Below are 27,132 nucleotides of genomic sequence, written 5' to 3' on the forward strand. Positions count from 1 at the left end.
CATGACACTCGCCGATAGGAATATCGAGTCATTTCGGTAAACAAAGTAAACGTGAATCTTGAACTATTTTGAATTATAGAATTTCAGGAATTCTAATGTTCCGAAATATTCGTACATAGCGGAATCGTTGTCTTTCTGTAGGAATCCATGATGCAGTGAGTAAACAGGTGTACGCTTACTTATTATTTGTAGATTAGTAAATTAAATCCTACTAATCATATTCGATTATAATCGATTTGGCAAAAATATGCGTTGTGAACGGAAAAAATGTTTATTCATTGAGACGAAAAAGCCGCGTTGAAAGAGAGTGACGACAAATCGAGGTGTGCGCAAAAATATATTGTAAAATTGCTGATTCCACAGCTATTCCAAAGCTTTTTTCAATATTTCTGCCAACTGGTTATTGGCATATTCCTTTCACAGTATTAGACCAGTTTGCGATACCCTTAATTCTACATATAACCAGTCGCGGAATGACGCATGTTGTTGGTTTCCTGTACCGTGGCACTAACTCTTTCCACGCGTACGTGCGCTCGCTTATCATGGAAAAATTGCTGGAAGTTGTCTGACGCACGCGGTGGTTCGCCGCAAATACACATTGTCAACACTGTAGAAATAGGGTGGTGGCTCTAGCTAGCGCTAGCTGCTGTCAGTGTCAATATTAACAACCCCCTGTTGCGCATCTGCCTTATCTATCCGCCTTATAGATAACACATGCGACGAAACACGGATGGTCTCGTTTTTATTTATCGATATGGCGTTATCTATATTTGAATAAAATGCAGACCCTTAGTAAATGTGAGTCGTTTACGTCACCGATTCGCGAGAGTTGAATAATTTAATATTTTGAAGCATATTTCATATATCATTTATTTTCATTATTGTCACATAAATCAACGATAAATTTTTACGCATTTAGTTGTATAATAATGAACAATATTTTTTAGCATATTGTATTTCATTTGTTGTTTGATATAATAAAGGATATTTTTGTCTGTAAAATCGCAATTGCATATATAAGCTGTGCAGCGTGTAATAAGCTGTGTATGGCGTCTTAACCGGCATCATGCGCACGTGCATGCGTCATGCACACGCAGGCGTAACTTGAAAACGGCGCACGTGCCGCGCGGTCGCACAGGTACAAATCTACCTACGCACGATTCTTACGTTGAGTCGCGCATTCGCGTGATGTGCTCTTTCACTCCCTCGTACATGAACGAACTTTAAGGTCCCTTTAAACAACGATTCTCAAACTTACAGTTAGTGCATTGAACTGATGGATTTTTAATCTTTATTGCACGTGAACATCAAAATATTGATGCTAAGAGGAAAAGGAAAAAGAATATTAATTAATAAAATTATTTGCACGTTAATTTTCTTTCTGTTTATTTTGCGAAATGTTGATAGATTTATAGTTAACAAAATTTTGCTCATGATTAAATTTAAGAACACAAAAGCTTGTAAACTTTCCAAGAAAAGATTGATATTTTAGAATAATATAATAATCAGATAATTAGAAATAAGACAATGAATATCTATATATGAATGAAACTTTAAGTCTACTAAAAATACGCAGCAGTCCAATGTATGAGCTCGAAATTTGAAATTTCTACTGCAAGGTTTTTCTATGAAGATAAAGATATTTTATTTTAATTTGATATTTTACGTTGCATCAATCTCATCCTGACGAAAAGGATAAAAAGAATAGGTCACCGTAGGACTTCCTGAATGTTAATATGTGAACGCCCTTGGCCAGCGACTTTTACATGCGTCTTTCGCACTCGTGTATGTGCTTGTGTGTGTGTGTAAAGTCACGCCGCTGGCACTTTCCCTTTTCAAGATCGATTTTGGCGCCGTGCGTCCCGACGGCGCAAGCCGACGACGTTAGCAGTTCTTCGAGCAGGGCTGTATTTATAAATGTGACCATCTATGCATTTCTCTAATTTTATTTTTAAGATATCTATGGATGTACATCGTTCACTATTTCAGTTTTAATCAACATTAATATTAATTACATTTATGAAAACTTTTCATAATTTTTATAATTTTCATAATTTACTGAAACTACTAAACTGTTTTGCAATTAGGCACCATAGATTTATTTATCACTATTGATAGCGAAAGTTTTAATTGTGAATAATATTAATTTTTTGTATTTCTCAAAAACCTTATTAAAATTGCATTTATCGAGGAATTAGAAAGATTTATATAACAGTTTATTTTCTAGACCACATGTCTTACAGGATTTACAATGTCTATAATTTATGTGTTATAAAACATTTTATGATTTCAGTCATATAATAGTATAATACAATTAATACTTTATTATAAATATTAATTTATAATAAGTATTTATGCGTTTCAATAAACATCACACGAGATTCGATATGCCAATTACGCTCGATATAACTCATTTTTTCGAGATAAAGATTTCTCAAAACTTGTCGCAAAGTCTACCTACGTCGCGTCATTAGCAGCCACAACAATTTTCGGTCGATCCGTCCGCGCTTTCAGTTCATTCCTCTCTCAACACTCCCCGTTCAACTCTCTTGGTCACGATGCCTCGCTCCATCGACTCGTTAATCGGCGAAAAAAGCGCGGGGATGGCGAGAGTGGCACGGACGGAAGAAAAAGAGTGTCCGAAAAAGGTGTCTTAGGCCGGGACATCAAAAGCTCTTCCACGGGGGTGACCCGCTGCGGGGTGATCCACCCCTGTCCGCAAAGTCCACCCCTCTTTCCCTCCCGCGTCCCTCTTGATGCTCCCTCTCTGCTTTTTCCTCTCGCCCCTCGACCCTCTGCCGACTCCCTTACCCGGGCTGCCTCGCGAAAACCCGCCGCCTTTCGTTAAAGGTGACCCGACGAAATCGCCGGCGAGTTACACGTGCGTGCAAAAGGGTTGATCGGGGATGGTCAGAGGGAAGAGAGAGAGAGAGAGGGGGGCGGTAAGGGGTGTACTGGTGGGTGGTGATGGTCGACCGGGAACCACGAGGCAGACGAGGCGCGCTTGCACGCACTTCGTACTATATACCGCGAATATTGCCGAAAATCCCCTAAAGGGAAGTACGCGAAACAAAGACTCGTTTCTCCCTCGTCCCTCATTCTATTCACCCTTCATCTCTCTCATATCTCTTCCTTCCTCCTCCCTCCTTACGCGCATCCAGCGTATCTTTGTCTCTTTCATCCCCACTTTTTATTTATTAAATTTGCAAACGTATGCTTGTATTTTTTACAACTAAATTAATTCATTCTTACAACTAGAAATGAAACATTGTAACACATAAAATGTAGTTCTTCCATTTAATGCGAGATATATTTAATATTTGATAGAAGAACATTTGGCGCTGCTAAAATGAATAACATGTTAATTACTTGTATTATAATATTAACTAATCTTTTGTGTTATTTATTACTGCAATCGCGAATATTATGTAACCCACACATACTGTTAATAAAACTTGCTTTTTATTATATTTTACTTTGTTGGCGTCGTCATAAAAACAGTGCATTTTAAACAACTCAAATTGCGACAATAGATGTGCAAAATTATTCACGGGAATCATCGCGCTTTGTCTTAACAAAATATCTCATCTATTTTACTTTATTTGTTGAGAAAATAGCGCATCTTTCTCTCTCGGACCACTCTAAGTAAAGACGTCCCATTATCCTTTCACTTCTTAATTTGAACAGGACCTTCTATCGCATTATTGGCGACGTAAAGAAAATGACGGGCCTCGAACCGCTCGAGTTGCAACACTCCACTGTCCATTCGGAAGAATCGTCGTTTTATCTAAACAGCGCCTCCTTCTTTCCCACTATTGACATTGTGAAGAAATCGTCGCGACGCGCCTTGGGCCACTCCAGTTGTAGCGCCCCACCTTATGTGCAGTATCCTTTCGCGTGAACCGTCGCTTGATCTAAACCTTTTTCCAACTGCACTATTATGCCCGATTCCATCAACGTGGATTAACTTTAATCTCGGTTCAACTTACTCTTCACCTTTTTCTAATTCTTAAAACTAGAAAAAGATGAAGAGTAAGTTGAACCGAGATTAAAGTTAATCTACATTGGTGGAAATGGGCATTAGTGAGTCAACAAAATGACGCCCCCAGACCACTCCGGTTGCAGTACCCCACCTTTCGTGCAGTATTCTTTCGCGTCATTTCATGTCAACAAGACCTTTTTCCGAGACCGATACTATTAGTGCGTGAACAAAATGACAATCACTTCAATTGCAGTATTCCACCTTTCGCGCGATTTTTATGAAATTTTGCAATTTTAAATAACTTGAAAAGCGTTACAGCACTATGAAAGGAGCTCTATTAAGAACGTGATCGCATTACAAAAATATGAAGAAATAGAAAATTGTCAAATAGTAGTCAAATATGGTGTAAATTATTTGACAATTAGTGATAAATCGAATCACATTTGTATTTGAGAAATAACATGTAAAATTATTATTTATTTTGAAAAAATACTTTACGTATAATTTAATTATTAGTATTTATCATGTTGAAACACAATTATATTAGTTAAGAATTATTTAATAATTCTTAACTTTATTTGTGTGTGATTAGTATAAGAAAATATTATTTTCAAGATTTATCAGATCTTTTCATGTCTTACAGAGTTAAAGTACTTGTAAGATTCTTATTAATTTATACATATATTTAATCGTGAATAATATGAAAAAAAAAAACTGTTTGAATTTTGCACAAGTCCTGTTATTGCGCTGTTTAATGTCCGCGATATCGTATGTTTTTTTACGTGAATTAAATTCGATATTGCACATTATTGGCCATCAATTTGTCAGTTAAATAAATTCACGATATTGTAGTTGTTCTGCTCGATTGTCGTTATAATACGAATTATCATAAATACAACATGATTTCTCGTTGCATATGAGTGCATCGATCGAAGATGCATCTTGCGTGTATACCGCGCATTTCGCTTTCAGCGAGTTATTTTTGCACGGAAAGCTCGATACGCATCCGTTTGATATAATTCGAGAAGATAGCGGAGAGTACTGCGTTATATAAATCACATCGAAAATGTGTTGCTTTCTTTTTAATTAATTATAGGAAAAAAATATATTTGAATACTTTTTACAAAATAATATTAGTAAATTAATATGCATTTATTTTTAATTGACATAATTCAATTATAATTAAATTCATTTTTTATAGAGAAAATGCGCGAAAGCGCGTTTTAAAACAGCAGTATCTATTATTATCTACGAAATTTGAAGTCTGGGCTGATGTTTTCGAGATGACTGATTCTATTTCCGGTCGCAATATTTCTGTATCGTATATGAAATCTGAATTACGCAGAATCGATCAATTGTCTTATCTTGCGAGAGCTTCTCTCTTATGTCAGATGAGAATAAGATTCTGACGAGTCGTTCACTGCGTCTTCTTCAAGGTTGCTGAAAAGCTCCGCTGCGGCACCGTGCGATGAGTAGGTCGGCTTGCTAAAAAATCGATACGTACGAAAGTGAGAGTCGTTCCCTCGGTCGTTCCACCCTCCTTTTTGTTCTTCACGCTCCACGTTCTCTTCTTACTTGCCGTTTGGTTCATTCATGTCGTCGTGGTGCGGCCGCGCCGATGCACCTAGATGCGCAACGCGCGCAAGCACGCTGCCGTTCGCAATTCACGCTCGTGCAGTCTCGAACAAAGTACGCAACACCGACCAAAATAAAATTTGAAACGCGCATTAACCTTCCACGACTTGAAGCGAATCTCGTGCAAAAATAGCATTATCGATGTATACTTTAAGGAGCTTAGAAAACTTTTGTTACAATCATTGTTTTTCGTCAGCATTTTGATAATTTCTAAATAATTCTGTTTCATTTTCTTTATTATCATTTCCTACGTATAACATAGTAAAAGATTGCAATTTTCAATCGATTTTTGTCAATCTCTCACCGAGTTTATAATATTGATTCATATTTTTCTGCGTCACTCTGTGTACTCTGAATATTTGTTGATTAGAATTACAAGACAAAATACTTTCGTCGAGAAAAACAGATGTAAAATTCTCTTTTCTTTATCATAATGTCTTTGTTGATTAATATTTGGACATTAATATTTGACTGTTTTCGATCTTTAACATTTTGCTAGTCTGTTCTAAATAGTGATATTTTATACACACATTCTAATTTATTTCCAAAACTTTTAAGTACAAAATAAAAATGTAGCATATTTTTAAATTTAAATAATATTTTCTCAAGCATATATCTAATTGTAGCACAACCATGTTACAGTTTTTATTATCTAAAAATGAATGAAAAATATTTTCAAAAATGCGTAAATAAATAATTTCTGAAAGAAATACTCTATATAGTGTTCATCGCAAAATTTTATTGCATATTTTTTCTCAGTTACTGCTTTGAAATTCTAATATAATAATCTTTGTACATAAAAACAGTTAATTAATTTGATAATTTTAATCAAAGATATTAATTGTTACATATAAGATTTTCTTTTAATATCATCTATTATGTATGGTATAATGTATGAGTAACACGCGTCGATGAGTATATTTCGTCAAGTTGTCTGGCAATAACATCATCTAATGTAAACAGCCAACGGCTCCGTGCTAGGTCAAGTTGGCTTTCAAAGTTTATTAGTGATTGCTGCGTGCCGAATCTCTCGACGTACCTCGGTACCGTGTAATTCTGTCAATCGGAGAATCGCGCTCGAGTCGTCCACTTACATGGCAGCTCTCTTCCTTCGCTTACAATCTTTGCTCTGTTCGGATCTCAAAATGGGATACATAGATGGGATACACGTGGTCGAAGTCGAGTAATAATCAATTTTTTATTATATTTTTTTTGCAAAGCTACATATATCGCGGATCTAGATGTTAAATATAAAATTTTAAAATTTAATTTGTACAAACTACTTACGTTAAAACTCTTTATATTACTTAAACATTAGATAAGATTCATAAAAATATCACTTTATTACCTATTGATTTATTAATTAAGAACATAAATGTTATATATCGTGTTAGGTGAATTATCTTTTATTAGCTTGTAATGTTTCTCTCGCTTGCTTGCAGCTAAAATCTAATCTCAGATGTTATTTCTCTATTTCCAGCAGCAGCGGCGCCGCTAAGGTTTTAATAAGCAACCTGCCTGTTCCGTTTCATTCAGAGGATCTCGAACTGCTGTTAGCGAACTACGGCCAGGTGCAGAACATCGAAAAGTTGTCGTCGCGAGAGTTAAACACGCAGACCCTACTCATCAGCTATGAGACGACGGAACAAGCACAGCAGTGAGTATTGACGGCTCTCTTTCTGCTTTTTTTAAGAGAAGTTTAATTATTCGTCACGATGCAATATAATTAATATATATTGGCCGCGAGCCAGCATCTTTTAGCCTTCGTGAAAAATCGCAAACGTTTGCCATCGTATTTACATCGGGATTTGCGTTAGAATTTGTGCGGTTTTCAATGTCACGCTTGCGTGTGAAACTAAAATGTCCGGTCATTTTGAAGTCTTCCGTATAGTATTTATTTATTTATTCTAATTGTAATCTTATTTATCGATTCTTCGGGAAAATCAACAATCTCGCTAATCTTGCGATTTGTAGGGCTGTGAACCAGTTGAATGGCTACGAATACGACGGCAATCCACTGAAAGTGGAGATGTCCTCAGCGGAGAGCCGGCGAAGGGGCCGCAGCCAGCGCAGTAGCGGTGTCGCCTTCTCCGGGCTGTCGGGTTCTGGTCGGCAGACGGACTTCCCGCTGCGTATCCTCGTACAGTCGGACATGGTAGGAGCGATAATCGGCCGCCAGGGTTCAACTATACGCACGATTACGCAGCAAACGCGCGCCCGAGTCGATGTACACCGCAAGGATAATGTCGGGTCGTTGGAGAAGGCGATCACCATCTACGGTAATCCCGAGAACTGCACTAACGCGTGCAAGAAGATCCTGGAGGTCATGCAACAAGAAGCAAACAACACGAACAAGGGGTATGTGTGACGCAATTCAAGCTGTATCGAGTTTTTCGACGTGAAGTCGTCGAATGATAGTGAGATCAAACGAACGATATCAATTAATTTTTCAGATAGTCGATATTTTTTCGTGATTAAATACTCTACGTGTTTTTTTTTATTATTACAATTTATATCATAATAATAATAAGCAATCATAGGTTTATTCATACCGTTTAATCGAATTTTTATTGTCAATTGTAACTTTATATTATTATTTATTATTATTATATAATCAAATCGCAATTATATTATCTTGTCGACAGGGAGATCACTCTGAAGATACTCGCACACAATAATCTTATTGGTAGAATTATCGGAAAGGGCGGCAACACAATTAAGAGAATCATGCAGGACACTGACACAAAAATCACTGTTAGTAGTATCAACGACATTAACAGTTTTAACCTCGAACGCATCATCACAGTTAAGGGTTCAATCGATAACATGAGCAAGGCCGAGTCCATGATCTCCAGCAAACTGCGTCAAAGCTACGAAAATGATCTTCAAGCTATGGCTGTAAGTTTTATCGCATTCTTTCTTATGTATAATTTTTTGGAATTTTTTATTAATTTTTACAAGAATATGTAAGAGTGTAAAAATATATGTTTATCGAGAATTGATGAAATCTTAAGAAATTAATTAAAAATATAAACAGAATATTTAATGTAAAAAGTTCGCAAATTTTTAATATGACGAACCTTTCGTTAAATTTTCACTTGAAAAGATATGATATGGATTTTGTTTGATAGCGTCTTGCTTAGAACGAAATAAGTCGCGTAGGTACACTATTGCGCAACGCGACGAAGCTTCTAATCGATGCGATCGTTATTCTCGCCAGCCTCAAAGCATGATGTTCCCTGGTCTGCACCCGATGGCCATGATGTCCACCGCCGGTATGAGCTATAGTTCTCGCGGATCCGGCCTCTACGGATCAGGACCCGCCCCGTATCCCTTCCAGGGCAATCTGCCACCCCAGCAGGGCATCGCTGCCAGCGACACCCAAGAGACGACCTTCCTTTACATTCCCAACAACAGCGTCGGCGCCATCATTGGCACCAAGGGCTCGCACATTCGCAACATTATCAGGTTCTCTGGCGCGAGCGTAAAGATCGCTCCTCTCGAACAAGACAAACCAGCCGAGCAGCAAACCGAGAGAAAAGTCACCATCGTCGGCTCGCCGGAATCTCAATGGAAGGTGAGTGTGATCATAATTATTTCACAGTTCCTTGATCCTTATGAGCGAAATGATTTTTACCTCACTTTATGATTTATTTGGTTGTATTGTAACCTGCTGTATTTTGGGTGGATGCTGTCTCTTAATCATCAACTTGAATCAGCAGGAATATTAAAGAAAGGGCCCCGTACCGATCTCAGTGAACCAAGCGTGTGAAGATCGGCCCCGTTTGACCCTTCAACATTTTTGTCTTTCATTTTACATTAATTTCTTTCCATCCGCTGATTTTGAGATAAATAGAAATATAATTGTGCACTCTTTCGCTTTATGTAACATTGAAAATTGCAATTTCAGGCCCAATATTTGATCTTCGAAAAGATGCGAGAGGAGGGATACGTCGCTGGTACCGAGGACGTTAGACTGACCATCGAGATTCTCGTGCCCAGTACTCAAGTTGGCCGAATCATCGGCAAAGGCGGCCAAAACGTCAGGGAGTTGCAACGCGTGACCGGCAGCGTTATTAAACTGTCGGAACAGCAAGCTACTCCTCCTTCTGCCGAGGAAGAAACCACCGTCCATATTATCGGCCCCTTCTTCTCCGTTCAGGTAATTCAGGAAGCTAATTTCTCATATAACTTTCATACATTTCGTAAATATGAGTGTATACGTTTTGTAAAGACAAGCTGACAATGACAAGCGATAACGAGCAATTTTTGTTTGTAGTCGGCACAGAGAAGAATTCGCGCCATGGTACTGCAATCGGCCGCTCCCGGTGGGACCGGCGGTGCTGGCTCACGCGCCGGTCGCGGTAGCAGCCAGGAAGGCACCTCCCGTTCCAAGCGAGATGGCAGTGCCACCTCCCAAAGCGGCACGACGTCGCAGTCTGGCTCTCAACAGCAATCGAGCGGCTCGCCATCCAGCCAACAGCAACCACCGCAGCAGCCACAGTCGCCGCAAAATCAGTAACGAAGATATTCACCTGACGCGGACCGAAGCCACGAACGCCTATCCGTTTTACTCGCCGGAGTGGCCTCGTCGTCGCTTTGACATTCTCTCTCGTCGAGAGGCCGAGCTTATCGCAACCACCTCCTCCTTTCGCGGGGCGCGCGCTACCCTTCCCGGCGGGGGAGGGCCTCCGAACGAGAATGCGCGACGCGCGGATCGCGACGGGAAGACGAGCGCTGATAACGTTCTAGGAGTTGACTCGACGTCATCCAAGATCCGATAACGAGTCTTTGCGGACTCGCCGGCTCTACGAGCTGACTCTTTTGAGCTTCTAGCTAGATTCCAGTAACGATTTGGGAGTTTCAATTCGACGAGTCAATCGACGTTTCAAGAGTTAATTCGTAGCTTTCGGCGAATCCGGCATTCGGAGGAGTTAATTTTGAGAGTTTGAACGAGGATTTTAATTCCAAAGGATCCGAGACTCAATGGCAAGAGTCAATCTGAGGAGTCAACGAAGCCGGGCGACTCTGTTCGGTTCGATATATCGCGATCGACCATGTAATCACGAGCGAATAATATTATTTTTCATGTGAACGTCCCGTCGCTAGCGGGAGCGGATAAGTATTGTCTTATCGCGAGATTATTTGTATTGGCGGTCGTGATTCTCAAATCACGACTCCGGCACAAGATGCGAAACAGAATAGGAAAGATCAAGAAGTGAAGCGTATTCGTTACGACCGAACGGAGAATCGCCAGGCGTACTATCTGACCTGGCCTTGTTCAGGTAGACACTGCCGGTAGACACAATCGCTCTCGTTGACGAGAATCGTTTTCCCCTTCGCTCTGCGCGTCGCGTCTGCACCCTGCGCGCAAACTCGTTCGTACCCACCCCGCGATAGCGACGAAGCGACACGCACAGCCGCGCACGACCCAATTTCGCAGCGCTAACGAAACCACCGCCGCCGATGAAATAGGATACGACGACGAGAACAAACTGATTAAAAAAAAAAAAATAGAAAAGAAGAAAAACATTACACAACCTTATTACCTCATTGCATTACGGTTAAAGATTTAATACGATAGAGGAAAGTGAAACCACGCGCGGGAGAAACCGATTAATATCTAAAAAAAAGAAATCTATCTAATATTAAAGTTATTAATAGTATACAAAGAGGTTAAGTGACAATTACATATTACGTTATACCTGTTAACTACCTACTACTACTGCAACTATTACTATTATTACTACCTACCTACTACTACTATTATTGCTATACGCTATTTACTTACTTCATACTAGTACTACAGGAGGAAAGCGGTTTTTCTTAAAAAAAAAACAAAAAAAGAATATGAAACTGAAACGCAAGCTAGGTACAGTTTTTTATATCACAATCCAGAGACACACTGAATACACATAATACGGGACTTAAATGATATCGAGACCGTGCGCCGCGGAACGGCACATCCGTTCGCGGTCGTAGGCGTAAGCTAGAATGTCTCAAGGAGGAGAAGAAAAAAAAAAACGACCAACCCGCGGCCCCAACCCGCCCCTCCTCGCACCACGTAATACCAAAGAAGAAACGATTACGAGCTTTCGTATTAGTGAAGTGAAATGTGTCGTGTACGCTCTATTCGCCTCAAGTTTGTTACTATTTTCAAATTTTCTTATTTTTCTTCTTGCAGTTTTTTTTACCAAAAGCTACGAGAATAAGAGAAAGAGAGAGATAGAGAAGAGTCAGATATTTATTTTATCTTATTTTTTTTCTCTTTTTCTCGTATTCAACCAGTTTTGTGCCAAATGACTCTATGTCTCGTCGGCGCTGTCCTCGATGTCACGATGACAACTTGTCGATTTTCCCTTCCACAATTCAAATATTCACGGAAATGTGAGAGAGGAGGTTGATAAATTATCAGCACGATGTCGAGGGCAACAGGAAATGTGAGATCGCGATTGATGACGCTGAAGAAGAAGAAAAAGGAAGTGTAAATAAATATATGATTCTTCTCTGGTTCCTTCTCACGCTCTAGTTCTTGGTGAGAAGTTTAAAGATAAGAAAATTGTTCGCGTTGCATATCAGTCCGGTAACTACATGCTCGGACTAATTGTCTCTTATCTCTAACTTTTCTTATTTTCGTAAAAAAATTGAAAAGAGGGAATTGAAAGGGAAGAGACAATTATTTTGAGCGTGTATTATTGGATCGGTACATGGCACGGATGTTATTTTCAGCCACGTTTCTCCTTTCTCAAAGAACATTGAGAAAGGACGTTTCGAACACACGGAGAGAATGAGAAAGCGACTGTCGGTACGCGCGAGGAATAGCAAAAGAGGTAGAGAAGGAAAAAGAAAAGGAGAGAGGGAGAGAGAAAGAGAGAGGGAGAGAGAAAGAGAGAGAGAGAGAGAAAGGGAGGGGGAGAAAAAGCGACAAAGCGAAGGAGGGGGGACGTAAGGGAGACAAAAAGTGAACCGACAAAACTTTCAGGGATTTTTACTTTTACCAAGAATAATAGTGTGTGAGTGTGCGTGTGTTGATAATTATTAATTGATAAGTAATTGATTACTTATGTTATAAGTAGTCAATTATTATAAGTAATTATATAATAAGTAACTGATTCTTTCGCGTTTTATTTCTTCCTTACTTCTTCAACGTTGCTCGTTTCCTTTGAAATCAAAATCATTTCGAGAGAAATGAGCGACGATGGAGGAATGAGAGAAGAACAGGCGAGAGTAGAGAGGCTGGAAAGCGTAGTTTGTTCGCGGCCAGCTGCTCATCGCAGAAGGTTGCGTCGCCGAGACGAGAGTCGAGACTGAGCTTTTACTGAGGTGCGTTCCGTCGAAACTAGGCGAGCCCTCCTGTAAACTTTGCAAATTACAGTTAACGTGGATTCAGGATCGGAAAGTGTGAAAATAGCGTGGCTCGATTTTGCGACCATTAGTCTCGACCTCGCGATCGGTATCGCGACTCGCGGCGCGCATAATCGGCCATTACTATCCCGCTGTGCAGAGCCAAAAGATTCCTTTCGAGATCGAGAATAATCCAGATATATTCGTAGCGATCCGAAGAACAAAAGAGCAACAGTGACGTTGTTCTCCAACAGTGACATCACGCCTCGAAGAGGCAATCCTGATGTCTGGCGGTATATTCGTGACCGAATACATCGCGTCGCAATTTCTGCGTCGAGTTTCGAGGAGATTTCGAAGTGACGCCACGCAACCGCGCGGCCGAGACGCTTCCAGAACGGGATGGGGGAAAAAGAAAAAAAGAGATTCAGGCGACCGATCGCGTGGCAGGGAGATCAGGCGAAAGCGAGATGGGGAACGCGATAAATCAGATTGGACTCAGAATCGTGAAAAAGAAACAGAGAGTCGCCCAAGCGCGGCTATTAAGCGTGACCATGAAAATTCAACAAACACAAACGGACTTACTAATCACGACGCGCGGTCTCGCGCCAATTCGGCTTCGATCGATCGATCGAGAGGAATGAGTCGCTGGACAGTGTATTCAAGTAGTTTGATGACGTTGATTGCTTATTGATTCGAGCAACGAACGGCAAAAGGGAATAATCTAGCGTCCATTCTTTCAATACGTGTTTGTCTAAATCATCGAACGGACATTGTTTTCTCTTGCTACTTGTTACTCGAATCGACAAGTAGTTTTCACCAAGCTGCTGGAATTTCATTGTCCAGCAACGCATTCTTTGCGTTCGATCGGCCTCATCGGCGCGAAACTGCGACGACGCCGGCACGTGGAAACCTCGAGCACGAGGTGCGACCCACGTCTGGCGACACGACGGGCCACTTCTATGAGGCCCACCATTTTACACTCTCGGCGTTCGGTAAGCGTTTAGTACAAAGATACACGAGTTTAAGGATGAATAAGGCTAATGGAGTTTTTAAGAGAGACTTAGGGACGGAGATGAAAAAAAGGTGATATGATATCATGTTTGATCATTTTTTTTTTTTTTTTTTTTTTTTTTTTTTTATTTCGGGGAAGGCTGAGGACGGAGTTTCCGGAGTGTGCGCGCGCAGAGCATTATCTCGCGGGTGTTAATCAATAAGATCGGAGCTTTTTTCCTGCAGCGAAAAGCGAAGGCGTACCGTCTCACCGTATCTTTGATTCTAAATACGATCGTCTAAATTTATTTAATTACATCGTCGTCGATTGACTTTGATAGCAATCTCAATTGATTTTTTTTTTTTTTTTTTCCTAGTATTGAGAACCATTTCTATTAACATTAGCTGGCATTAACTGTATTTCAACGGATTCTCCCTTCTTTTTCCAGAAACATAAAAAGAAAGAATTAAACTTTTAAACGACTCTGATTTGTGTTATAAAAATTAGAACGCAATTTTCAAACCTGCAGCTTGGAAAAAATGAGAATTAATGATATTGAGATTAAAGTTGGCCGACATTTGTGATATTTTTAGTTCTAAGAACAAAGCTTATCAGTCCAAATGTAACGTGAGGATCAGATAAGCATAGATTTAGCGTCGAATATGCGGCGAGTACGCGAGTCTTCCTTCTTTCTGCTGTATCGCGCGAGGCGCGAGAAAGATTCGCTTGTAGTCTCCTCAACAATGTGTTAAAAGTGAACGTGTTTAAAGGAAAAGAAAGGCCTGAAAACGTAGGTCTATTTTTGATACATTTGTTGCGAGGACTTGAAACGAATCTTTCTTTTTTCAATATTTTTTTGTTAGATGTTTTTAATAACTTAATGAATTTTAAGGGTGTGAGAAAATAGAGAGAGATTTTTTTTAAATATAAGATAAGGGAGAAAGAAGAGGAGAGGCGAAACGGAGTGATTCTCGCGGGAGAACGGATTAAATTAACGTTATAGAGGGACGAATCAGGACGAGGCGCGCAGCTTTTTGCGCTGTGCTCGCTCGCTTTTTGGGTGGGGTGGGAGGGAGGGGGGAGGGGGGATTGTGACGATATTTTTTAGTCGGGTATAAATTTGTATAATATATTTAATAATATATTTCGAGGAAAAGCGATGATCGCGGATCCGCTCGGCAAGGCCGTCGGCGTGATGGAACTCGGTAGTGGAACCTCGCAGTTTTATGCGAGAGACTCCTCGGGTCGTCGTACTTTGTAAAGGAGTACCCTCGCCCGCGGATCCGCGCCTCGCGGTTATTTATCAAGCGTAAATATTTAAATGATGAGAGATAAAGAGGTAGTGAGAGGGAGAGAGAGAGAGAGAGAGATTTGTATCAGAGCTTGTAAAGAAAAAAAAATTGCGATATGGGAGGAAGTGCCAAGGGACAAGAGAAATAAGTTCGCACAACAAATGCAAAATATTAGTAAAATAGATTGTAAAATAAATCGGGACAAAATAGGACAGAGGCAGAGAAATAGAAAGCAACAAAAAACGCAGAAACAGGCAAGAAAACAGAAGAGCAGAAAGGCAATAGCAAGCAGCAAACGGCAAAAGGAAATAGCAAAAAGGGAAAAGAAAGAAAAAACAGAAAAAGAATCTTCGTTTACTCTCATGATCGACGAATCACTTTACGCTACTTCGAGATCATGTTTGATATCTTTTTGGCCCGCACTTCAAAATTTCGAGTCGATGAGGAGAGAACACAACGTCCAGACAACGTACACGAGGAAAGAAGCACAACGCAAAGCGAGACACGCGAATCGCCCCTATTACAGAGACTCGTCGACGTCGGGGAGAGGGCACCGTGGGGTGCGCGGGTGTGCACGCGGTGACCTCGTCGAACCGACTTTTCACGGGTACCATCGCCCATCCGCCCTCTTTCGGAGTATCTCTTTCTAAATTAACAAATAAAACTTCAGTTTCGCGGGGAAAATGCGAAAATTCGTTACTCAATCGAAGACGAAATCTATTTTTGAGAACGTTATGTTACATTTGTATTAGCATTTACATATAGAAAAAAAAAATTTGAAACGCGTAAGATATAAATAGTAATGTTTGAAAAATAATTCTTTGGAAAGAATTTGATTTTGCAGTGAAGTATTTTTTTTTTTCTTTATGATATTGAGCGGATTCGGGAAAAGCATTGTATTTACGAATGTACATAAATTTAAAATTTCGCGAGAAAGTTACTCGCCGCGTTTCTCCCGCGGACAAACCGATGTGCCTTTGCACATGAAAACTCACACCTTCACTTGCTTATCGGGTTTTTCAGTTTTGGGATATTTTTATTACGACGAATTTTTGGATCAGACAAAAATCAAGATAAAAATAAAAAAAAAAAAATGATAAAAGCTATATATTTTCGATTCGAGAAATAATAAATACGCAGCCTCTTTGATTAGAAAACGGAATAAGGGAACATTGTTCGGCCGATTCCTCAGCAAACAAAAAAAAAAAAAAGCAGAAGAAAGAACGCTAAGAAAAAAAAGAAAGACAAAGGGAGAGTGAGAGAGAAAGAGAGGGAGAGAGAGAGAGAGACAACCCGCTCGCACGCTCGAGAGAAAGAAAATGAATGTACAAATCAAATAAAGTATAACAAACGATGATTGAATAGATGAAATTATTAATATAATAATGATAACTTAATGAAGAAAGAAAAAAAGATTTTTAACGTTATAAATTATTGCGCGCGCCCGCGAGGCGCGCGAATTTAGAGGCGCGAGGAGTATAACTTAATCTACTGGTAGGGATATCGACAAACAAATGTACAAAATCGATTTATCGCTAAATGTTAGTATTCTAGAGTATTTTACCGTCGATACGATCGCGTAAAAGTGAAGATTATACTAAGCTTGGCTAAGATTGTACATACCAGGCAGATTAAGGTAAAATATTCGTTTCCTCATTTTTACATCGATTGATCGATAGAAAATAAACGAACCCTTTCACATTTACGCTGAAATTTCCTATATTCGTTTATTTCCTGCCGATCAATCGATATGAAAATTAGAGAACGCTTCAGCTATCACACAAGCCTCGGAAGATAATAAGCATTTCATTTTTCTTTGTACGAACGTCCAGCATCGTCAACGTGTCTCCAATGACTCTCGCACACACAGTTTTACCGACTTATCGCTCGTATGCTTCGTACCCGCAGTTTTGCAATCGGGAACGAAATCGAGAAATCGTCGACTGTAATCAGTTAACTCGAGTTCTTTGAACAAAGTGAGATCCGTGCCGTTCATCGTTCGCGCGGATCTTGTCTTGTTTAAAGAATCGCGTAGCTGTTACGCGTTAGACGCTTTCTTTTTTTACACCTGTAAGAGCAAACGGAGAAAGAAAAGACAACGTTTAACGCGTAACAATTGCGCGATTCGCGGTATATCGGACTTTTCACAAAAAGGTACACACAGACGGAAGAGAGACAGAAAGTCGAACAAACGAGATGCTAATATATATATATATATATATATTGATATATATAAAGAAACGTTTCGTTTATCCGATTCTCTGCCTCTCTTTCTACGTTTCTCTTTTGTCTGTGCGCACTTTGTATATTCCGGCATGCAGCAATGTAATCCGGACGATCGTTTATCGATCCCGCATCACCGCGATCACAATCGCGAGCAAACGAAAGACAATTCGCGTCCAGGGTCGCGTGACCGCTACCCGTTCGGAACTCAAACAGGTTGCAGGATACCTTGTCTTAATTGATAATAGCAGTTAATGAATAATAAATAGCGATAAGAGGTTGATTTAAGGACACTTTAATATTAAATACCGCGCCCGCACGTTTTCCATTTGGGGAAATCGCGCTCGCGATCTAAGCTTTTTGAGGGGAAAAAAATTGACGGAAGCAAATAAAGCAGAAATAGCGGATTGCGGCCAAGAAGTGGTAGATTATTTTGGGCTTTAGTATTAGGGTTTCGAATAGAGGAGAGATTGGGAGTAAGTGCGGTGCAGGATGGTGATAAGGCCGCCGGAAAAATTTCAAGTAGAAGATGACCGCTTTCTTCGAACTTGCTCACAAGTTTCAGTCGAGCACGAGAGATTGAACCGATTTTTCGTCCTTCGATCAAGACTGGTGATCATTTCTTCGAAAATACGCACAGCGATCGGACATCGCGATCGATCTTAGCAGTGCCTGGATAAATTGCGCATTGGTATTCCACGATGACAGAAATATCGAAAATTTTCAGAAATTATCAGAACTATTGCTAATTGTTGTGTTAATATAATTAAATGTAGTTTACTGAGATGAAAATTATTCGAATCAGAAACTCGGCGAGTAAGATGAGAAGCTTTTTATCCAGACGCTTCGGGCGCGACCAAACGTCCGCTTGGCAAAAATCAAATGTAGATGATCGATAATTTCGGCGCAGAGAACGGTTTTTTGGGACCGGGCACGTGGCGGCAGTCGAAGGCCTTATTATACACACTTGGGCATTGTTATTACTGTGACAGGTTGATACCGCTAAACAAATAGTATATCAGATAAGCTCTTAAGACGTGATACGTCACCGGATGATAGAGATAGTGAAAAGAGAGAGGGAGAGAGAGAGAACAAAAGAAAGAAAGAAAGAACAGAGGAGAGAGCGTTTATTAACGCTAGAAGAATGCAAAAAGCGAGGAGAGATGTAATGTAATTCGTAAGGTGATCTTAAGCGGAATGGAACCGAATGAAAATGGGGAAAGAATAGTACGACGAGAAGGAGAGGGAGAAAGAGAGAAAGAGTGGAAGGACTTCCGGTGTATTATCTACTATTATTATCCTATTGTTGCCAATAATGGGCATTATGATGGAGAGCCGCGCGGATATATAACTTATTCTCTACACTGCATTTATCCTTCCCCCGAGATCCCCCGAGAAAATATACCTATGTATACATAGTTACGCAGCGCATATACACTATACACCTGTTGTACATAGATATATATTATATGTAAAGCTTAAACTTAATTAACGCGAGGCGGATGATTAGTCGACGTGCCAGATTATGTGCAACCCGTAAATAAGCCGTTCGTCGAACGGGGCGAATGAAGACGAGCGAATGAGAGGAGAGAGTGCGAGAGAGTGACAGTATGTGTGCGTGCGTGAGAGAGAGAGATAGCAAGAGAGGTAGATAGAGCAAGCAGACGATGAGGAGAAAAATCGAGCGCCAATTAGCGACAATTTTGTACGCAGTTTTCCGCAGAGGTGCGCCTCGTCTCACTTTGCTACCGAAACTTTTGCGACTGACTATTTACGCTAAGGGACGACCATATCCGCAAAAAGCGATCGCACGGTAGGGTATTAATCCACGCGAAACAATACGAATTGTCCGCGCGATAATTTTCCAAAAATGATTTTGCGTTGAATATCCCAAAATTTTCACTCCCAATCATATCAATGTTGCCAAATCATGTGTTATTAACTTCAATGAAATCGATGAAATTTGTATGCGCTTTTCTAAAAGCGCAACAGATTAAAGTAAAACGAAGAAAATAGATATGATCGAGATCCTCACTGTGCGGTCAGGCTCAGGATTTAAGGTACGATTCTATCCACGGATCGCACCTCATGATAGTAACTATTTGACATAAAAGGCTGTCCATACACTGCCATCATCGGGACGAGGCGACCCGAACGGACACTAGATAATGTCGAGACGAGATTAATAATACTAAAACCCAAAATAGCCGTTTCCGGGAGAAAGCGAAAAGGCGCACACGGAGGAGGAACACCCGTGTATATATATGTATATGTGTTATGTGTGTGTATATACATATATTATATACACACACGCACATACACGAAGAAGGAAGCAAATCATTTTTTTTCTTTCCTTTTACTCCGTCATTGCGCGATTGAGAGGGATAAATAGAGAAGGTAATCACGTAATGCCATCGCTACCTCATAAGTTTTTACAAGAATTCTTACAATTTTACGAAATTAAGTGAAAAGGGCAAAAGAAACGAAAACGAGAAAAGTGAAAAATGCTGTCAGGCGCACAAAAAAAAAAAAGAAAAGAATAGTTGTTCGCGTTTTCCTTCCGTGTTTTTAATCTTGGTTTTTTTCTTTATTTCTTATTTTTTTTTGTCTTTGTTTATATTCACTTGTTGCACCGAGCGATAAAAAGGAAGAAATTAGAATATAGCTCCGGCAGGATGCTCGAGCGATCGGCGGACGAAGTCCTTGAAAATACATTTCGGGAAACAGGATTCTTGTTCCTCGCTCATGCGTTACGTTCCGTCGTTTATCTTTTTTTTCTCCGTTAATTTGCACGTAACATGTTTATTCGTGAATAAAGTCGTGTTGTTAACTCGTTCGCTTGTTTCTCACGACATAGCGCAGACCGTACGCGCGCGTACGGTTTTTCCTACTCGCCAGCGTGACAATTTTTTTCGGAAAACGACACTCTCAGGAAGAGAAGCTATGTTTTACCGAACTTCAAAACAGCGCTGTTACCGCCGATAATCGCTCAGACGCCACTTTTAGCCCGGCAGTGGTAAACATTTTGTCTTAGGTGCTCTCCTTTACTTTAAACGATATATAGTAAGACGACTATATTAATGCATATCGATCATGTTCCGATTACTTTGAACAATAAATATAGTAATGTAAAATACATACGTGATGCACCATTTCGATTTTCTTCCGATCATTCAATTCCGTCTGGCGTAAAAAAAAAAAAAATGGAAAATGGATGAAATCTATTTCAATACACGAATCATACAAAGAAGTTATATTAAGTTCTAAGGTATGCAGAAGTATGTTATTTGGTAATAAAATAACAAATAAAACACGAGTTGTACTGTAATTCAGCGATGATGCACGAAACGTATCGAAAAACTAATTTCGACAACGTTCTTCGAGAAGCTGTGGAAGAGGCCGGTCCGGTGAAAATCCCTGACCGTACCACTGCCGGGTTAATCGACTCGCTTTGTTTTTCAATACTGGCGTATCCTCTGACCAACGTATCCTCCGACGCAGCAAATATGCGAAACGCACGTTGTACATATGTACATGTGTACATAAAAGATGCGCGCTCTATGTACATACGTTGCTGCGAATCGAAAAGATTCTGGGCGAAGATCCCGTGATCTGATATGGTTGCAGTAGCAGACGGGGAGTTTTGATATCAGTCGATCGATTGAAGTGCGTCGCATCAACACACGCATTTAAACAGGACGATTTGAAGGGGACCACTATTGGGACCACAATAAAATCAAATACATGGTGCAGATTTTTTAATGGATTTATTGCTCTTATAATAACCGCGTCTGACCAGACTCGAACATATCCATTGAGCATTTACTGTTTCTTCGATATCAGTAAACTTCTAATATACAAATGATATATAATTATAAATTTTTACTTTATTAATTTTAATGTGTGTTAAAATTTTTTATTATTCATAATTTTACATTTACGTTCAATAAACTTAAAAAGAATTCGACAGAAATTTAGACAGATTGCACGTGTTTGCGATACGATTACTGTATATCGAAATTTCTTCCAGAATCTTCTCGATTCGAGGCGTAATTCGCTTCGTGTTTTCTCGTCCGTGGACAGCGGCGAGAATAGATTAGATGTAGAGAAAGCGAATCAGGAGAAAGAGCAACAGAAATACACAATAGAATGCACAACAATTTTCCAACTGTACGCAAATAACGACAGCTACAACATAACTCAAATAAGAAGGAATAAGAGAATGAAAGGTAGAAAGAATACGTCGATTAGACGATCTTCAAGAAGAAGAAGGAAAGTTTAAATTTTTAGATATTTTCTTTAGGAATGAAGATTATGCTGATTATAAATTAAATTATGAATTTGAGAAGATAATCAAAGCAATATTAATTTGTTCTAACAACGAAAAAATTCGCTTCTTTAAGTATTGTATTTAAAAAAATGTCATATAAGAATTAAATTAAGAATTTCGAGGTAATCAAAACAACATCGATTTATATTACGGAAGAAATTAATTTCGATTTTTAAATGTTTGATTTGGAAAAGCAAGTCGATGAAGAATTGAATCTAGAATTTCGGGATAATCAAAGTACAAGTAAACTTCTACAAAGAAAAAAAGAGAGAAAAAGCTAATATAAATTTTCAAACATCTAAAATTTGGAAAAAAAATAATGTGTCAGGGATTAGATTAAGAATTTTAAGATAATCAAATTAAGAAAAAAAATATATCGACGAAGAATATTACAAGAAAGGCGAAGATATCAGATGACGACCGCGCAAATATACAAACTGCCATGACAAGGAAAGAATTGCTAAAAATCAATCCGTGCAGATTCATGATCGCAGAGAAAGAAGGCTTTGATAACAAAAAAACTGAAGGCAGATTAAACGAAAGCAATTGCAGAACGAGAGAGCGAAACTCTTATTTCGCTAGCAACGAGAACGCAGCTTTCGCGCAGTAGAGCAAACGACAAGAAAAAAAAGGCCGAGGCAAATGTTATATACCTGAAAAAGAAGAAGAAGAAGAATAAAAAGAGAGAGCAGAAAAGTTGATTCGACCCAGCACGACGCTAGGGCGACCGAAGGGCCAAACCTCATTAGCGCAGTAGGAAAAAGGAATTTTAGAGTAACATAACACAATTGACACACCGATATGTCTATACATACAGCGACATGTCTATGCCACAATATACACACACACGCATACTATATATAAATATATATATATATACATACACTTTTATATGTATCTCTATACTAATATACGTACATATTAATATTATTATATACGCACGCCGAGGTACACGCAGAGGAAAAGGATAAAGAGAGGAAGGAAGAAAGCACACATCCGTGTATAACGATGATTGCATGCATAAACGAAGTAATAAATAATCAATCAATAATCATAGTGAACGCGGCGGCGCCGCGCCGTCTCGCCGTTACTATAATGAATAGAAGAGATAAAAAGAAGAGAAAAACGAGGAATGCTATCACAAAATAATAAGAGACATGTATTCATGGGGGAAGGGGGGACAGAAAGAGAAAGAGAGAGAGAGAGGGAGAGAGAGAGAGAGAGAGTGCAAAACGATGATAACGCATTTCATGGGAGATAATATTAATCATTAAGCGAAGGAAAGAGATAGAGGATAAACATTGAGATCACCCACTTTCTCAACATCGATATCTCGATACCTCGAAGCTAGAATAGTCGGCGTCGTCCCGCCGTATCTTAGACGTGACAAAAGTATTCCGGCTGTATCTTCTTCCTGGAAAGACAAATGATATTTCGTTGATTTCTTTCTCGGGTTTCGCGCAACCGTTCGTTCTTGCTCTGAGGTATCGATACGCGCATGTATACGTATATAGATAAAGGTTGTGCATTGCCGACGGGGACAGTCTCCGCGCTTGCATTCGCTTCGCACTCGCTACGTTAGGTATATAATGTATCCTTTTCTTTCTTTTATATTTTAATTCCCGGCGGGAGATTGCGATCCATCATCGTGAATCATACCAAACAAAATCAGTAACGACCGAGAAGCGAGGAGCGATCGTCTCAGCGAAATCGGCCGATTTGCATAGCAGGGGGATCGCGTTTCCCGCGATTATGATAATTTCGCCCTAATTGATTTCATTTTTGTCTACTTTAATTTACTTTAATCACTACTATTCTATCTAGAAAGGGAAAAGTTCTATATAATTGCTACTCCTACTACTACAATTACTCCTACTAGTGCTACTTGCCACTATATATTTTTGTGTGTTCGACGATTTTTTTCTGATCTTTGCGACCGCAGAAGAAACGCGAAATGCACGTTCCACGCTTGTTTCTCCAAATTTATTTTATGTCCCTCCCTTTTTCAGATTGTTCTTCTTTAAAACGTTCTATTGTATCAAATAGAGATTTTTTGGGGTGATCATATCTGAGATTTCAAATTGCGAAAGTTACAACAAGTCGAGTAATTAAATTAATAATGAAGGATAAACGTAATTGTTCTTTATTATTAATTTTTTTGCTTCAAGATAATCTTTTAAAAGAAACTTTAAAACTCGTAAAAATATTCGTAAAAAAAGGAAATAAAAGAAAAAGGGAGAAAAATGAAGGAAAGAGAAAGTATTTCCTTGTCGAATGAGGAACACGCATTTCTTTCTTCAAAGATCATTCTTAAGCTATCCTTTCCGCATAAATTCGCAAAATTTTGTGCGTCGTCGCGTTACAGTTTTTTTTTTGTTTGTATTTTAATCATGATTCCGTTGACTTGTTCCTTTTCACACACGCAGATTATCCTTTCTTCTTAATTATTTTCCTCAACTCATTCCACGCCCCGAATCGTCTTTTTCGAATCGCGAAATTCACATGGATCTCATCGCACACGAAAGACAGACATACATCGACACCACATTCATACGAACGCAGCACCAAACATGGCGCATAAAACTTTTCGATCGAAAGGAGAGAAGAAAAAAAATCTATAGTGTTTTTAGTGAGTAATATTTACTACATACTACATACTCTATATGAATAATCCTTATTAAGTACACAAGAGCATAGGAAGTAAAACGTACATAGGCGTATAATAAGGCAGAAAAAAAATAGCGGGCGGCTTTCTTCCAGATGCAAAATTCAAATTCCATCTGTCGCTTCTCGCTAAATCATTCTCGAAACACCAGCTGATTGCCAGTTATTGACGGATCGTATCACCACTTTTTTTGAAAATTATATCTTTTAGTATTACTTAATTCTAAAAATAGGATTATCTCAATCAGAATTGATTGTTATTTTCAGGATCAAGATTATATGATCTCAAAAACAAAATTTTCTCCTAAAAAAGTTTATTTTATCATATACGTATATATATGTAATTTATATTGTATTGTGTATAAAATACGTATTTATGTAGGCATCATTGTTTCAATCAAAATAACAATTAGACAACGAGAGCTTTCGAGATCTGGCGATATAAAAATTTTTAGCTCGAAACTTTTTGATCGAAGAAAAAAATGTAATTTGGACGAAGAAATTCATTTCGATGCTCAGCACGTGTCTTGAAATTTAAACCATATTTGGCAAATTAAGGACACCATTTCTGGAGGAAGAGCAACCGCTAAGGTATTTTCGGATCGTAAATTTAGTAGGCACACAGTGAGGAATTGCCCTGTATTACATTGATAGCGAAGAGAAAGACGTTGAAACAAACCACAGATACACAATACACAACACACGCACATGTTTGCGCGCGCATGACAAACGTATGACATATGTTTCAAAGCCACGTGTTTTTTCAATGACGCATACAATATACTTACGCATATTATTTTTGCAGACGTAAAATAGATATGTGTATCACGCAAACTTGCATAAACTGAATCCAAACTGAAAGAAGAACATTGTAAGATTTGTTCAAGATAATAAGAAGACACTGTGGTTTTAAACGCCTTTGCTAAAATTTGGCGGTCTTTCAAAACAGATTTACTTTTTTTTCTGGTCTCATGGCTAATTGTGTAGATTAAATTGACACACGTGCACGCGCGACACACATTTGCACACATACACACATCTATACACGCACTATAGAGAAAAAAAGGAAATGAAACGATCAATTCTCTCCACCTGTAATGTTTAAGAGTTTATTAACGAGCCAGATTTTTATCATAGAAATTTATATTATATACATCGATATATATATTACATATACATATATATATCTACACCACATACGCCATATATATTTTGCAGTTTTTCTTTTGTTTTAACTATATTATACAATACATAAGAGAGATACTAGAGTGTGTGTATGTGTGAAAGAGAGAGCGAGAGAGAGAAAGAGAAAGAATGAGGATGAGAGAAAGAGAGAGAGAGAGAGAGAGAGACGATGGAAGGAGTTATACAGAAACCGAATGGCATTTAAACGTACCTATTACATATGTTAATTAATTATAATATTTGCAGTCCGCAAAGAACCAAGTCTTTCTACGCAACCTTTGTTTTTATTATCGATCGAGTATCACGCGATTTCTCTACACACAATTTATATACAAATCATATATGTGCAATAGTTGTTACAATAGACCAATGGGGAATGAAAAGCACCGACGTCGAGACGCCTGGCGTCGCGACGCGCCTACATGCAAACTACCTCGCAAATTCTGAAACTAATAAACGGGCGTAAGCCGTTCGGCGTGATGCAACGCAGAATTTCGCTTCGTGGAAAGTACGAAATTTATTTTAGTATCGCTGAGATACACGATGCACTTGAATACACAAGAATGAATAATGTTACAGCGATTGACACGCGGCCCAAACTTAATCAGGTTTGATGTAAAATTTTAAAAACGAATTGTATTTTTGGTTGGCAAATTTTTCCCTTGAGAAATACTTATTGTAACTGATGCAAATTTACGACTTTCGTCCATTTCGCATGGAGGTTCATCAGAGAGAAACAAATGAAGTATCAGTGAAAAATTTGCCGGGGATGAAGCTCCAACTCGCGAGCGACTGCTAATCGATATCGTCGATATATTTCACGAAGAATCTGAGATACTCTTTTTTTTCCTCTGCATAATGAGTCTGTAATAATTATCGATTCATTGTAACGTTAATTATTTCCGGAACGCGAATTCTGCGTTTATCATCGCGCCGGCGGGTGTATTAATCGCGATTCGGATACACCGCAGAACGCATCGGTGTAAAATAGAACGAACAGGCAACAAATGCGACAATTACGCTAATAACACAGGCAAAAAAACCCCTACCCCACCACCCTCTCATACAATAGAAAATAGAGATTGAAACACGAGCGTAGCAACAATGATAAACAATTATGAGATAATAGATTATTGCGTTCGCGTGCTCTGTCGGGGGAATGCAGCACTCCTGGGAAGTCGATATATCCTTTTTTTTTCGGCCGTCGACATTCCTCGGTGTGCTCCGTTTCGCGAATGTATATAGTATAAGATCGCCGAAGTTGCGGATTTTTCTTGACAATTTCCGACATTTTTAATCGCAGAATTTTTTCTTTACCCTCTATAGAATTTATTATCATGTGAATATTTTTGATAAGCGATGATTTCATATAATTGAATCGGATATATTATCATGGAATTCCGGAGACTGAATGTTGTACTCTGAATTACAAAATAACTGCAGAAAATGAATTATAAATGCAACTAATATTAATAAGGAGAGACAT

The 27,132-nt window shown here is 39.0% G+C and overlaps 1 protein-coding gene across 6 annotated transcripts in view; it reads left to right on the plus strand.

Annotated features, from left to right (window-relative positions):
- Positions 1–20,603, plus strand: part of Imp (IGF-II mRNA-binding protein) — a 93,336-nt gene extending 72,733 nt beyond the window's left edge. For 2 of the 6 annotated variants that reach the window (XM_067351511.1, XM_012361358.2), the window contains 6 exons: positions 7,098–7,274; positions 7,592–7,975; positions 8,263–8,515; positions 8,838–9,194; positions 9,528–9,779; positions 9,897–20,603. In XM_067351511.1, the coding sequence (XP_067207612.1) occupies positions 7,098–7,274; positions 7,592–7,975; positions 8,263–8,515; positions 8,838–9,194; positions 9,528–9,779; positions 9,897–10,139 (1,666 nt within the window). In that variant the 3' untranslated portion in view covers positions 10,140–20,603. Of the gene's footprint in view, positions 1–6,638; positions 6,801–7,097; positions 7,275–7,591; positions 7,976–8,262; positions 8,516–8,837; positions 9,195–9,527; positions 9,780–9,896 lie in introns of those variants that run through there. The other 4 variants (XM_067351512.1, XM_012361360.2, XM_012361357.2 and 1 more) reach the window with 3 other exon arrangements.
- Positions 20,604–27,132: the final 6,529 nt, after the last annotated feature.

The sequence above is a fragment of the Linepithema humile genome, chromosome 3 (genome assembly GCF_040581485.1).
Source record: "Linepithema humile isolate Giens D197 chromosome 3, Lhum_UNIL_v1.0, whole genome shotgun sequence".
Taxonomy (NCBI): domain Eukaryota; kingdom Metazoa; phylum Arthropoda; class Insecta; order Hymenoptera; family Formicidae; genus Linepithema; species Linepithema humile.